At 62.1% G+C, this 13869-nt stretch overlaps 1 protein-coding gene across 1 annotated transcript; it reads left to right on the forward strand.

The window, feature by feature from the left end:
- Positions 1-3: 3 nt before the first annotated feature.
- Positions 4-13869, forward strand: PIGO (phosphatidylinositol glycan anchor biosynthesis class O; the record flags this gene model as incomplete). Its single annotated transcript, XM_014521263.2, has 10 exons — positions 4-202; positions 1401-1544; positions 2153-2276; positions 3061-3220; positions 3605-3778; positions 4497-6051; positions 7201-7404; positions 7706-7899; positions 8296-8366; positions 8787-13869. Coding segments are annotated over 10 exons (2946 nt in total), but the record flags the coding sequence as incomplete, so codon positions are not given.

Below are 13869 nucleotides of genomic sequence, written 5' to 3' on the forward strand. Positions count from 1 at the left end.
CTGGGCGCCCTGCACCGCCTGGCGGCCTCCCGGCCCCGCCACGCCCGGCTCTACCGCTTCCGCGCCGACCCGCCCACCACCACCATGCAGCGCATCAAGGGCCTCACCACCGGCTCCCTGCCCACCTTCGTCGACGTCGGCAGCAACTTCGCCTCCTACGCCATCCGCGAGGACAACCTGCTGGCCCAGCTCGTGCGCAACGGTGGGTGTGCAGCCGCGAGGGCAGCCGCCCGCCAGCCTAGGCGCTTGTGCGAACCACGCGCCCATCTGCACGCACGCGCGCATTCGTGTGTCAATACATGCATGCACGCACGTGTGCGCGCGCGTATGGGCACATGTCTTGCTGTACATAGGTACGTGTGTGCATACACATGCATGCGTACGTTCATATGCAGGCACGCATAGCCACGTGCGCGTACAGATGCGTGTGTGTGCACATGCATGCATGCACATGTGCATATCTGTACACGCGTGTATGCATGGCTGCGTGCCCTGTCCGGGAGAGAGCTGCTTTGCTGGCACGCTTCTGCTGCTGTTAGTCGTCGAGGTGCAGTCCTTTCCCCCTGCGTGGTGGGTTCATAGGTTTGGTCCCTCCCACCCCGACCTCTGAGCCAGGAGATGAAATCAGGGACAGGAGCCAGGGGGAGATACCCCCCTCGATACTTCCAGGGGCCCGAGCAGGGTGCAATGGGGTCACACTTGAGTGTCTCGCGGGGTCTGGCCAGCAGCACTTTAGTTCAGGCGTGAGCTGCTGCAGCAGCCATGTTCAGGCTCCGCATGCATTCGTGGCGGGGTTCGTGCCACAGACAGGTTCTGCCCCAGGCGCACGGCCTCATGTTGGGGCAGTCGGGTGCAGCCAGGGCCGCAGGGTGGTGACCCCGTGTTAGGCTGTGACCATGCAGAGACGCTGCTGGGGCTGGGTAAGGGGCCGGGGGCCCCTGGGAAGTTCCCTGAGAGGAGCATTGGAGACCCCCAGAGCCTGGGGGAGGCCCCTGGTTCTGTTCGGTGCTCCCATCTCTCTGTTGTCTCTCACCTGATGCTTGGGGCAGGGTCTGGCCTGGCCTGTCACAGCACCGAGCCCAGCAGCTGCCTTGTTACAACTACGTAAATCATGGGTGTCCTTTGGTGTGTTCAGTCTGTGGCCTCTTGCAGAGATGGCCCATAAGAGGGACCCTTTGTGCTGCACTGGGCGTGCGCCCAACAGGGCAGAGCTCCCCCAGCTGGCTGCGTGTAGGCCTGGAGAACAGCTCGGGTGCTGCTGACCTTGAGCCCGGGCTGGGGTGGAGATGGGGTCCCTGTCCCGATCTGGGCTTCTCCAGACTCCTGGGATCAGCACGGGAGGGTGGGGAGCGTCCCGACGCCCTGCAGGTCACAGCGCTAACTCCTGCCCCTTTCCGCAGGGAGGAGAGTGGTGTTCATGGGGGACGACACATGGGACGGGCTCTTCCCCAAGATGTTCTCTCGCTCCTACTTCTTCCCGTCCTTCAACGTGAAGGACCTGCACACCGTGGACGACGGCATCCTGCAGCACCTCTACACCACAGGTGAGCGCCTCTTCCTTGGGGCTGGGGCTGTGCCCATGTGGGGTGACGAGCCTGGCCCGGGTTGGGGGTGACCCACCTGCCCAGAGTCTATTATGGGGGCTGCCGTTTTCTTCTGAGGGGGACGTGCTGCTCCTGGCTTGGGAGAGGCCTGCAGCTGGGCTTGGGGGGCGGGGGGGAGTTCCTTCTGCACCTGCGTGACGTGATGGCCCGAGGGGCCTGGGTGCCTGCTCCTTGCGGGGAGGGGGAGATTGAGTTTGTCTTTAAAACGATCTCCCTTCCTGATGCTGGAGGAGGAAAGAGAAAGGAGTGGGGTGGGGGCTGCCTCTGCTGCTGTGGGGCTTGCGGTAGCTCCCACAAGGCGCCAAGCACTCCCTGAATGCAGAGCAGGGGGCACAGTGTCCTTGGAGAGCTCTCGGCAGCAAAGAGAGACCGGGCAAAGGTGCCCAGGGACCAGCCAGAGCCGCAGCGCCCCTGGGTGTCCCCTTCAGCGGGGAACACTGGGTGTCCTGCCCCTGTCCCAAGAGCCTGCGGGTGACAGGGGGGCGCCCAGCTGGTGGGAGAGGGTCGCCCCCAACCTCACATCCCGCCCCTCCCCTCTCTCTGTGCAGTGGATGGAGGGGACTGGGACCTGCTGATCGCCCACTTCCTGGGCGTGGACCACTGCGGGCACAAGCACGGGCCTGACCACCCGGAAATGGCCAAGAAGCTGACCCAGATGAACGAGATGATCAGGTAACCAGAGGCCAGGGGAGGGGGTGCCAGCTCACCCTGGTGCCTTCAGGACCCTGATTTTTAGATTTCATAGATTTCATAGACATCAGGGCTGGAAGGGACCTCGGAAGATCATCGAGTCCAGCCCCCTGCCCAAAGGGCAGGAAGTCAGCTGGGGTCATAGGATCCCAGCAAGATAAGCATCCAGTTTCATCTTGAAGGTGTTCAATGAAGGCGCTTGAACCACCTCCGGTGGCAGGCTGTTCCAGACCTGATGGGATATAGGGTCCCTGCATCCCCAGCCCATTTCATGGAGCCTGCACAGGGCGGCTGATGGTCTCATGGGGAGCCTGGGTGGCCTTTGTGGGCTGAGGAGCAGGGAGCACGTGCTGCAGCAGAGCTGTGGCTTGGTGAGGTGACGGACGAACCCCCGATGGCAGCGCACACAGCCCTGGGGTTGCCTCTAACGGGGTCTCAGTCAGCTGCGTGCTCTTAAATCACAGGGGATTGAGTCAGTCCTGGCCTGCTGTCCCAGGACCCTGCCCAGGGGAGGGGGCTGCGCTAGAGCTGTAGGTCTGAACTGGAGCCTGCGGGAGGGTGTGTGGAGTTGGCTTCTCCATGCCTGCAGTGGGAGTGGCCCCCAGAAATCACAAGCATTGTGGAGCCGGTGCTAGCGGGTGCAACAGCTAGTGCAGAGGCTGACGGCAGAGAGAGAACCCAGGAGTCCTGGGGCCCTGTTTGGGTCTGGGGACCCATGGGGCTGTTCCCGTGGGAAGTGGTGATGGCTCATTGCTCTCCCATACAGCTCGCTGGTGGATCATCTGGAGAACGACACACTGCTGCTGGTGGCAGGCGACCACGGCATGACAGACACTGGGGACCACGGGGGAGACAGTGAGAAGGAGGTGAACGCGGCGCTCTTCGTGTACAGCAAAACGCCGCTTTTCCGAGCTGGCCCGCCAGAGGTGAGAGCGGGGCGGCATCCATACAACCTGAGGCCCCCAGCCCTGCCAGGCAGTGTCCAGCAGGGCTGTGGCCCTGGGTCATGGAGCTTACAGGTAGCACAGCCTGTCTCCGCACACTGGCTGCAGGGGATGATTTGGGAGGGGAAGGGAGGTATGTGTTGGCTGTGACTCTCACTCCCCCTCCGGAGCATCTCCAGGGATTGAGCCCCTCTTCCCTGTGCAGGGGGGAGCTGCCCTGAGGCCCTGCCAGCCACCGGTGTGGACCCGCAGGTGCAGCACCATGGGCACCAGGGGTGTCCCAGCTCAGGATGCTGAGCATGAACCTACCAGCACCCTCAGCCCGTGGACGTGCTCAGCAGCCATGCCCTTCTCTTGTTGCCTCAGGAGCCAGAAACTGTCCCACAGGTGAACCTGGTGCCCACGCTGGCCCTGCTGCTGGGTGTGCCTATTCCCTACAGCAGCATCGGGGAGGTGATGGCCGACCTGTTCGAGGGGGACGGGGACGCTGTCACCGCTTCACTCAGCCAGCTTGCAGCATATCATGTCAACGCCAAGCAGGTAGGGCAGGGATCTCCTTGCATCGCGCACCCGCTGTTCTCCCCACCCCACGCAGACCTGCCCAGGGTCACTGAGGCAGCAGCAGCGCTGGAACCCAGGTGTCCTGGCGCCCACTCTTCTTATGGTCCTAGGTGGCTCCTCTCACTTTCTGTTGGGAAGAGCCTTTTGGACCCCGCGCTGTTAGGAGCACCTTTTGGAAGGTGCCTGCCTCAGACGTGCTTGGTAGTTAGACTGTAAAACATCCCCGGAGCTCATGTCCAAGGGGCTGAGAGCTGGCAGACCAACTGGCCAGTGATATCACTGGGTCATTGCTGTTGGCATGGGGAGTTTCCAGCAGGTCCCGCAGGGGTGGGTGTGAGACCTGATGCTGCTTGGGGATGTCATCAGTGATCTAGAAGGAAACAGCTAATGGCTGCCAGCGGAGCATGTGGCTGGCGCAGGGCTTGGTAGTGCAATAAAGAGGAGGCAGCCGGGCTCACTCAAATGTGTGCTTCCCTGTGCCTGGGAACAAGATGTGTCCTGCACCTACAGGCTGGGGCTTGGAAGGGAGCAGGATGTTTGTGCCAAGCTGGATCCAGCGTCCATGGGACTGCATAGGGACAGGTTGGGCAGCTGAGGGGCAGGTGCTGATGATGCTTCGGGTGCAGTACAGTGCCTGGGGGAGGCAGGAGGGAGCCAGTGCCCCTGCGACTGTGCTGACAGACCCCGTCTCTCCCAGGTGGACCGCTTCCTGGACTCCTATGCGCTGGCCGCCCAGGACCTGCCTGGGGACCGGCTGAAGCAACTGAAGGAGCTGTTCACCGCAGCAGCAGAGGAGCATGCCCAGCTGCTGGCCCAGGTGCAGGAGGGCCTGGTGGCGTCACCAGAGCTGGAGGCCCAGCTGGGGCGGCTGCGCGGCCACTTCCAGCACTACCTGCGGGAGGCACGGGCTGTATGCACAGCGTCCTGGGCCCGCTTCCACCCCTTCCGCATGGTGGCCGGCTGCGCCCTCATTGCCGCCTCCTGCCTGCTTTGCTACATCGCCTCTGAGCTGGCCAACGCCCTGGACTTCTACCACCACTGCTTCTACTCGCTGTTTGGGGGCCTGCTGGCAGCTGCTCTACTGGGATGGGCCCGCGTGGACCTGGACCCCATCTTGGTAGTGTCATGGGTAGCCGCAGCCTCCCAGCTGGGCTTCTTTTGGCACTGGTGGAGCCAGCGGCCGCGGCGAATCCATCTGGCTAGTGTCCGGCCACCGGTGGCCAGCATGGGGCTGTGGCAGAGGCTGCGAGCGTGGCTGGGGCCGGCGTTGCCTCTGGGCATCCTGGCCCTCCGCTGCGGTGCTATGTTTTCAGACAGCTTTGTGATAGCCGAGTCCCAGGTGGTCCCTTTCCTGCTGGCCTCCCTGGCCATGCTGTGGGTGGGGAAGCTCCACTGGGACGGCCAGCTGAGCACCCCCTCAGATGCCCCCAAGCAGCCCCCAGGCTCCCTCTCCTGCCACAAGGAGAGCTGGCCCCTGCTAGGCCTCCTGGCTGCCCTGCTGGTTTGCTTGCGCCTCTCGAGCCTCTTCCACCAGTGCCGTGACGAGGTGCCGCACTGCCAGCCCTCGCCCTGCTTGGCGCCACTGTCCAGCCTGCGCAGCCCCCAGGCCAAGAACCTCTGCTACCTCCTCTGCGTAGCCTCGCTGGTCGGACTGGTGTATGCAGTACGGCGCTGGCTGCGCCACTACGGCAACCTCAACAGCACCAGCCCCCTGGTGCTCTTCGTACGCTGGGGCTTCCCGCTGACGGCCTTCTGCATTGCCTGCTACTGGGCTGTCACCTCGGGCACCGAGGACACGCTGGGCAAGCTGCAGGAGCTGGTGCAGGCCGCGCTGGTCACCTTCCCTCGTGCCGTCTACGGGCTGGTGGCTGCTGGGCTGCTGCTGGTGCTGTGGAAGCCGGTGACGGTGTTCGCCCAGGACAGTCGGGCTGCAGCCGGACCCATTGTGACCCCCTTCCAGGGGGCACCCAGCTCCGAAGCCGACCTGCTGCACGTCATCTCACAAATCTACCGGAGGATGCAGGAGTCCCTGAATAGTCGGCTGGAGGGTGGGAGTCGGTGGGCAGCAGTGGCTGCCTATGGGCTGGGCAGCGTGTACTCAGCTGCCCTGGTCATCACCCTCACGCTGCTGGGCTTCTTCCTGCTGCTGCTGCACAGCGAGCGCATGAGCCTCTCCTTCCTGCTCCTCTTCCTGGAGGCCTTCATACTGCTACGGCTCCATGTGTCTGCTATGAGCCTGGCCGGCGAGGCGGGTGAGTCAGGTGCTGGGTTCGCCCGGACAGCCGCCTTGGGAATCAAGGAGGGCCCCACTCCAGGCAGGTGGTGTCAGCAGTCCCCTCTTCCCGGGCAGGGAAGGGGAGTCCCAGCTGTGCCGAGCTGGGTCCTGTGGCTGTGAGAGCAGCCCCAGCATGGGTCAGAGGCCTCCCAGGCTGTGGAGAGCTTTGTAGCCCCTTGACTGGGTGGCTAGGGACCACTGGGGGGCCCTGGATGCCCTGGGCTGGACTCATCTCCTTTCTTGAAGGAGAGGTGAGCAGAGGGACTCTGGTGTCACTCCCCTTGTCTGGGTCATCCATACATCATGCCAGGATGCTGTCCCAGTGCCTGCTCCTGGAAGACTCCTGTTACGGCCCTAGGCCCAGTACTTAGTGGCACAAGCTCAGCTAGGGTTATTACCCCCAGAGCCCCTTATAATACACACAGCCAGTGTTGTAAGGCCCCGGGATCCAGGGGCCTCAGTCCCTCCTTTATGTAGCTGTCACCTGTCTCCACAGTCATCCTTGTTCCCACCACAAGATAAGACGTTCCCACTGAATAGGAAAACGTGCTGACTGTGTCACTTTAATTCTGGTACATCCTAGCCCTCCTTTGCTGTTGAGCCCAGGAGTGAGGGGCATGGGCTCTGCATCAGAGCTTCCCAGACTTTCAGTGCTGGAGGCTGCAAGGGAGAGAGAAATGGGAAAACCCTGGTCAGACCCCGGTCTCCCCCTTCCAGCCTCCTCTCTCTGCTGCTGTGTGACACAGGAGGTGGGGCAAATTGGACTTAGGGATTGACCCAGCACATGGCAGCTTTTATTTTTTGGGGTCCAGGCCAGTCTTACTAGGCTTCCTGACCCATTAGCTTTGGGAGAAGCCCGCCCAGCCTGGTTTTCCCAGTGCCTTTTAATTTAGTGCATGTAGCAGCGTGGGGCAGTGCCCAGTTCTGCTCAGCGAGATCTGCTTTCCGCAGAGCCTTTACGTGAGCTGTGCATGCAGCGATCGAGGACGGTGCTAATGCCTTTTCCAATGAAGCCCTTGGCAGTGAGGCAAGGGGTTAGCATGTGCCTTGTCTGGGCTAGGGGGTCCTGGGGAAGCATCACGAGGCCTGCTTCTCACCCTGTTCTCTCTCTCTCTCTCTCTCTCAGAGCCCTTCGTGGTCCCCTGGAACGCGGTGATCGCCTGGGTCCTCGCCACCGCCCAGTTCTTCTATTCCACAGGCCACCAGCCCATCTTCCCCGCCATCCACTGGAACGCGGCTTTCGTGGGCTTCCATGAGGACCATGCCACCCACCTGGTACCTGCCCTGCTGGTGGCTGCCAACACCTTTGCTTCCCACATCCTCTTTGCAGGTAAGTGGATTTCTTCTTGGGCGCTGGGGAGCAGGACCTCAGCCTCTTTCCCAGCCTCCCAGGCAGGCTGTTGGGCTCAGTGCTGCAGGACGCAGCTCGGGACGTGGAGGGGGGCGGTCCTCTTGGACCCCGAGCAGGAGTCTGCAGACTGGCTGGAGAGCTGCACATCGCTGCTGTCCTGGGAGGGGCTGGTGTCCGAGGTGCCATCAGTCCCTGGTGGTGGTGGACGGCAGCCCCGGCCTCCAGACCCCTATGTTGCCGGGGCTCCTGCCAACTCCCTGTGTCTTTGTCCTTGAGGTAGTTGGCTGCCCCCTGCTCCTGCTCTGGCCGTTCCTGTGTGAGACACCCGGCTCCCGGCGGAAGAGGCTGAAGAAGGACCCTCAGGATGAGGAGCAGGAGCCGCTCATGGAGATGAGGCTGCGGGAAGCCCCGGAGAGGTTCTCGGCCGTGCTGCTGCAGCTGGGGCTCAAGTACCTCTTCGTCCTTGGCATGCAGGTACCGGCAGGGCCAAGCCCTGCTCGCTGGGCAGGGGGCAGTCAGGGAGGAAGGCAGTCTCCAAGTGGTGGGGTCCAGAGAGTTAATGACCTGCTACCTGCCTGCACATGAGGTGGTTGTGAGCCTGTCTGGGGCCCAAGGACACGGGGGAGCCTTGGTATACCTCCTGGAGGCACGGCAGCTGTGGTAGACTACAGGGTGGGAGCGGGGGAAGGAGTGCTCAGGTGGTGCTGAGCTCCTGACCTCGGCGGGGGGATTCTCCTGCCCAGCCTGGCTCCGGGCTCTCCTCGTGGCCCATCCGAAATGGCTCTGGGCAGCCAGGGCTCTGCATGGTTCCCAGAGATGTGGCTGAGACAGGCTCCTCCATGGTGACCGCCTCTCTCTCTTCTCCGGCAGCTCCTGGCCTGTGTCTGCACCGCCATGATCCTCAGGAGGCATCTCATGGTCTGGAAGGTCTTTGCTCCCAAGTGAGTCCCCGAGGCTGCTCTGGGCAGGGGGTCGATCCCTTGTTCTGGAGGGGGAGGGAGGTGAACACTTGCAGGCCATAGCTCCGGTGGGGGAATGTCTCCCCATCAGGGGAGAAGTGCTGGGGAGGAAACGAATGACCCTCATGGAACAGCTCCCAGGTGCGCTGGCTGCTCCCTGACAAGGGCTGAGCAGTGACCTCTCCATGAGCCCTTGAGGGCCGTGGCCTGCGGGGTGGGCAGCTGGTAGAGCTCCTATAGTCTTGCATCCCTGGCTGCACTCCCATCATCCGTGGGGCTGGGGGGCTGCATGCTCCTGGGTGCTAGAGGGCTGCGTGCCCCCAAGGTGGAGGGAGCCGGGGAGGCCATGTCCCCCACAGGGTCCCGGCTGCAGCGCCATCTCTGTCCCCATCCTGCCTACAGGTTCCTCTTCGAGGCGCTGGGCTTCGTGGTGAGCTACGTCTGCCTCCTGCTGGGCATCTCCCTGGTGCTGCGTGTGGACTGTGCCATCAGTGCCTGGTACAGGCAGCTCGAGCCCAGGTAGCAGCTGAGCCGCTGGGAGGGAGCAGGGAGCCCAGTGCATCTGTCCCCTCCCTGCCGTGTGCCCTGCCTTGGCTGCTCCTGCTTCCCTGCCGTGGGGGGCTGCAGGCCGGCTTTCGCTCGCAGAGTCCACGAGCACAGAGCTGGGTGTCTTTGCTCCCTGCACTGGGGCTGGAGGCCGGCTGTCTGCCCTGGTGATTGAGGGACCAGCTGGGTGGGGGAAGGACACATCAAGCCTGTCCCTGAGCTGATCAGTAAAGGGCAGTGCAGCCTGCAGTGGCCGCCATGGACCGGCCAGACTTTTGAAGAGGGGGACCTGTGCAGCGCATGCAGCTTGGGAACTGCATCCCCAGCCTGGGCAGCAGCTGCCCCTATGAGACTGCCACCCCTGTCTGCTGCCCGGGCTGAGCTCTGCCCCCACCAGCCCCTTTCCTCCTTGTCTTCCTCAGCCCGTGGAAGGGCTCTGCATGTGTGCACCCCTGGGTCTGTGTGCATGGGTGTGTGCATGGGTTTGTAGCTGGAGGAGGCACAGGGTGGCAGGGCCCAACCGTGGTCTGTGTGGCGCTGCTTCTCGAGATGCAGCTCAGTTGGTGGGGGAGGGGACAGCCGGGTCGAGGCCAGTGTGCCCTGGGCAAGGCCCTTTCTGAACCAGCAACCCCTTCTCCACCTCCTCAGATCCCAAACCAGCCCCAACCCCCAGCTCTAGAGCCCCCAGCGGGGCTGTCTGATAAGTCATATCCGCCTGGGTAGGGCAGCAGTGGGCTGGGGTCTTCTCTGGCAGGGCTTGGCCTGGTCTGTCTGAGCAGAGGGAACTCCTGGGTGCTGTGAAGCTAGGCTGTAACCCCCGTGCCCAGGCAACTCCCCCAGACCCCTTCCCTTTGCCTGCTGCCACTGTTACTCCCGGAGGTGGCACCTTGCTCTCCGCTTAGCCCTGCAACAGCTCCTCGGTGGTCTTGGCCCTTGCCATCTCCCCCTGCGGTGGGGAAACGATCCTGGAAGCTGTACAGGGCAGGACAGGGCTTGGAAGGGGCTGTCTCTGCTGGCGGGACCCATGGAGTTGCCCACTTGGCCCACCCCCCACACGACTTGCTGACACTGCTGGGGAGACCAGCCAGGTCTGGCTTCAGCTCCACAGCTGTGCCCACGAGCGTGTGGTGCAGCCAAGGGGCCCCTCTTGCCGTGGCCGCAGTGCTCAGCTCTTCGCAAGGGGGTTGAGCTCTGCACTTGACCTCTGGCGGGCAATGCACAGGCTCACCTGCTACAGGGCTGTTCTCTGCGGTGCCCAGCTGCTCCTTCAGCCCTTGCACGGGGTGAGCAGGGGCCGCTCTGAGCATCTTCCTCTGCAGTGTGGGAGCTCCTGTCACCGCGTGCAGCCGCTGCCTGACCTCTGCCCAGCCTCAGCAGACGGTACTGGGAGCTCTGAGGCTGTGGCTGGCCTGACATCCCTGCTGCTGCCGGGACTGTGCTGTGCTCTCCCCTTCCCAGCACAACTCGGAGCCCTGTTCATTAAGGCTTTCATTAGACGGCCAAGCCCTCTGCGACCTTGGTCTGGGACCTCGGGGCACCTGGCACATGTGAGTGAGCACCGCCCCCAGCGCGCCTGCTCCCATCAGGGCTGGATTACCCCACACCCAGGGCATGCGTAGCTGCGACTTGGGCACAGCCATGTAAGGAAGCAGTGGCTGAACCCAGAAGTCTTGGCTCCACAAGACCCTGTTCTTGTCCCCACCGCTTTGCTAGCAGGTGCCATGTCCCAGGTTCTCTCCACCCCCCTGGCTTGGGGGAGAGTCCTGTACAACTGACCTGGACTCTTAAACTCCATGTTAGTTAGGCTCTTTAGGGGTATGAGCGCTGACGTGGGAGCTCAGGCTCCCCAGTTTCCCCATCAGTGTAACGGGACCCCTCACCAGAAGGGCTCCTTAGACCCTGCAGTCGTGCCAAGAAGCCCCCAGCTGAAAGGGGGCCCTGTTGAGCCAGTCCCTCCTGAGAGGCGGACTAGGCTTCCACACCAAAGGCCTTAAAGCCCGGCGGTTGTGCAGCACACCAGGAGCCAAGACTGCACTCGTTGCTCGTGGTATTGCCTAGCCTCCCCCTGAGCCTGCTGGCTGCCTTGGGAGACCACAGGCAGTCTCCGCTGAGCCTGGGGGCACAGGGTGCCAATTGCTGCCATGAAATTGGCTGCACTGCTGATTTAAGCTCTGGGGCTGACATGCAGAGGAGTGGGGCAGTGGGCCAGCCACGGGCAGGGCTGAGCATCCTCCGGAGCATCGTGCTGCTGCTGTCCTACTGCCAGCTTTCACCCGTCCCTGAAACAGGGGGAGAAGTCCCTGCAGAGACCCCCAAGCAGATCCAGGCTTGCCCCCAGGCAGGGGTGGCAGTGGGTGAGGACTTGGGGCAAGGCCCAGTTTCCTTGTGGGTGTCTGTGCGCTGTCCCCCAAGGCACCGCTCGCAGAGACCCCCTGTTTTTGGGGTGCAGGGGCAGCCTGTCCTGGGCTCTCCAGATGGGCCGGGCTGGTACCGGATCCTGCAGTCGCGGCTAGATGATGCATTTCAGTGCATTCCTCAGCCCGTTCGGTGATGCTGGAAGGGTCTTTTCACATCCTCAGTTTGCTACTTGCCGGTGCCTGCAGAATAGGGCCAGTCCTAGCCTGGCCACTGCTGCCCGCTTTGCTCTGGTAGTGGGTGGCCGGATGCTCCTTGGCAGTGACCCTGCCTGGCCATGGCGGGCTCTGTCCATCTGCACAGGAATGACTCCATCGCAGCCCCTCCCCGGTGCATGCCCAGCTGCCAGCAGGGATGGCTGGGAGGTCTTGGTGCGTGCCTAGTTTGTACAGCCTGCAAATCTGCAGGGATCCCGCTCCCCTGCAGGCCTGGGATCCGTGCCAAATAGGACTAACCCCAGGCCTCTGTCCTGCCTGGCTCATGGCACCAAGGCCTGAGATTTGCACTGATTCCCCGGGGTGGCGGATCTCAGCACTCAGCCCCTTCCCTTCTGCTCATTCCTTTCTGCGAAATGGTTTGACCATCTTTGCAAAGTGCTCACCTGGCCGCTGCTGCCCCAGGGAGAAGCCAGGCAGGCCAGTGCGCAAAGTCCACAGCTAGGGACCAGGAGTCACTCGTCTCCTGGCTGGGGAGCAGCACAGGGCACCTGCTTCTGCCTTTGCATGCCTCGAGTTCCCTGTTGCTCTGCCGCACTTTGAGAGCTCTGCATGCAGCTGGCTGCCGAGGGGCTGCGCTTTCCCGGGCAGCTCTCAGTATCCGCTTGTCCCTTCCTTTGCTCCTGCGGTGACCAAACCCCCTAGGGGGAGGTGATTCCTGTGGCTGCCAATGAGAGGGTCCTGGATGGGCGAGGTGGCTGCAACCTGCCCCATCCGGGCTCCACCCTGGGCTGCTTCCATCCTCCAGAGCCCTTTGGCTTGTGCTCTGGATGGAGGGGTGAGACATTGGTAGGCCCAGCTCTGCAACTGAGTCACTGTGACCCCCTGCAAGTCGTTTCACCTCTCGTGCCTCAGTTTTGCCTCTCTGTAAAATGGGGATACTACTGACCTACCTCACAAGGGGTGCCGTCAGGCAGAATCGTCTGTAAAATGCATGGAGATCCTCGCAGATGGGGTTGGAGAAGGGTAATTATCATTAAAGTTATTTAATTTTTCCCGAATAATTTAATCGGTGGTGGGGAAGGTTTGCTTAAGGCATTTGACTGTTGCTATCTCCTACGCGGATCCAGGTTGGGTAACGCATGGTTCTGGGGCCTGGCTCCCCCCAGCTGGGCCCCCACTTGTGACCTGCCCTCCAGCAGGAGCAGAGGTAACCGACTGAGCCTGGGTCCATGCTGCTGCAAACTCAATCGTTGCCAATAAAACATGAGATCAAAAGCAAGGAGACTCGGCATCTTCCTACTGGGTCTGCTGGGAGCTGCCCATCAGGGGGCCGAGGCGTTACTCGCGGGGAGGGGGCACAGTCCAAAGGAGGTGAAGGGAAGGGCGTGCAGCGGTCGCCTCACCAATGCAGCTGCATGCACAAAGGTCCTGTGTTAAGCTTGGAGGGGGGGAGACAGCAGGGAGCGAGGGGGCCGGGAGCATGGCTGTGGGCACTCTTTGGGGAAGAGGGGCTCCCCTGAGGCTGCACAGCCTGCTGCCCCCAACCTAACTGCCCCCAAAACTGCATTTAAAGTAGAAGAACCGTGACAGGGGATTGTGAAAAGGCTCCTTACTGCAGCCTGGCCTGTCTGTGGCAGGTGAAGGGGCTCTGGCCTGGGTTAGCCCCTGCTCACGGGGTCTGTGCCGCACAGGCCAGACTCGGTGCCTGGCTGCTCCTGTCTGACACACTGAGCAGGTTGCAGAGCCTGGAGAAGGGGTGTGTCAGGCCCAGGGGATGCAGCAGCCCCGCAGGGCCCAATCCTGTAGTGCTGCATGCGCCACTGCGCACGAAGCCGGACCTGCTGCAGGTCCCTGTCCTGCCTCAGCCGTTGTGGCGCTGCTGCCCCTTGCTCACGAAGCACCTCTTGCAGTGCCCGTGCCATTGCCACCCCGTATATTAGGAGTGTGTGTTAATGTGCGTGCTTGTAGGTGTATATTGGGGAGGGGTTAAAAGTGTGCTCTATGTGTATATTGTGTGCGGGTGTATATTAGGTGTGGGGAGGTGTGTAGGTGTATATTAGGAGTGTGCATAGGGGTATATTGGCTGTGTGTGAGCGTGTGTGCCTGTATGAGTATATTATGTGTGATGGGGTATATTAGTTGTGTTAGTGTGTTAATGTGTATATTGTGTATAGGGGTATAATGGAGGTGTGTCTTAACATGTGCACATGATGTATATTGGGGGGGTGTTAATGTGTTGTAGGTGTATAAGAGGTGTGTGTGCATGGAATCACAGACAAGGAGGATTGGGAGGGACCTGAGGAGGTCACATCTAGTTCAACCCCCTGCTCCAAGCAGGACCAGCCCCAACTGCATCATCCCAGACA

The sequence above is a fragment of the Alligator sinensis genome, unplaced genomic scaffold, assembly GCF_000455745.1.
Source record: "Alligator sinensis unplaced genomic scaffold, ASM45574v1 scaffold783_1, whole genome shotgun sequence".
In the NCBI taxonomy this organism is placed as follows: Eukaryota; Metazoa; Chordata; order Crocodylia; family Alligatoridae; genus Alligator; species Alligator sinensis.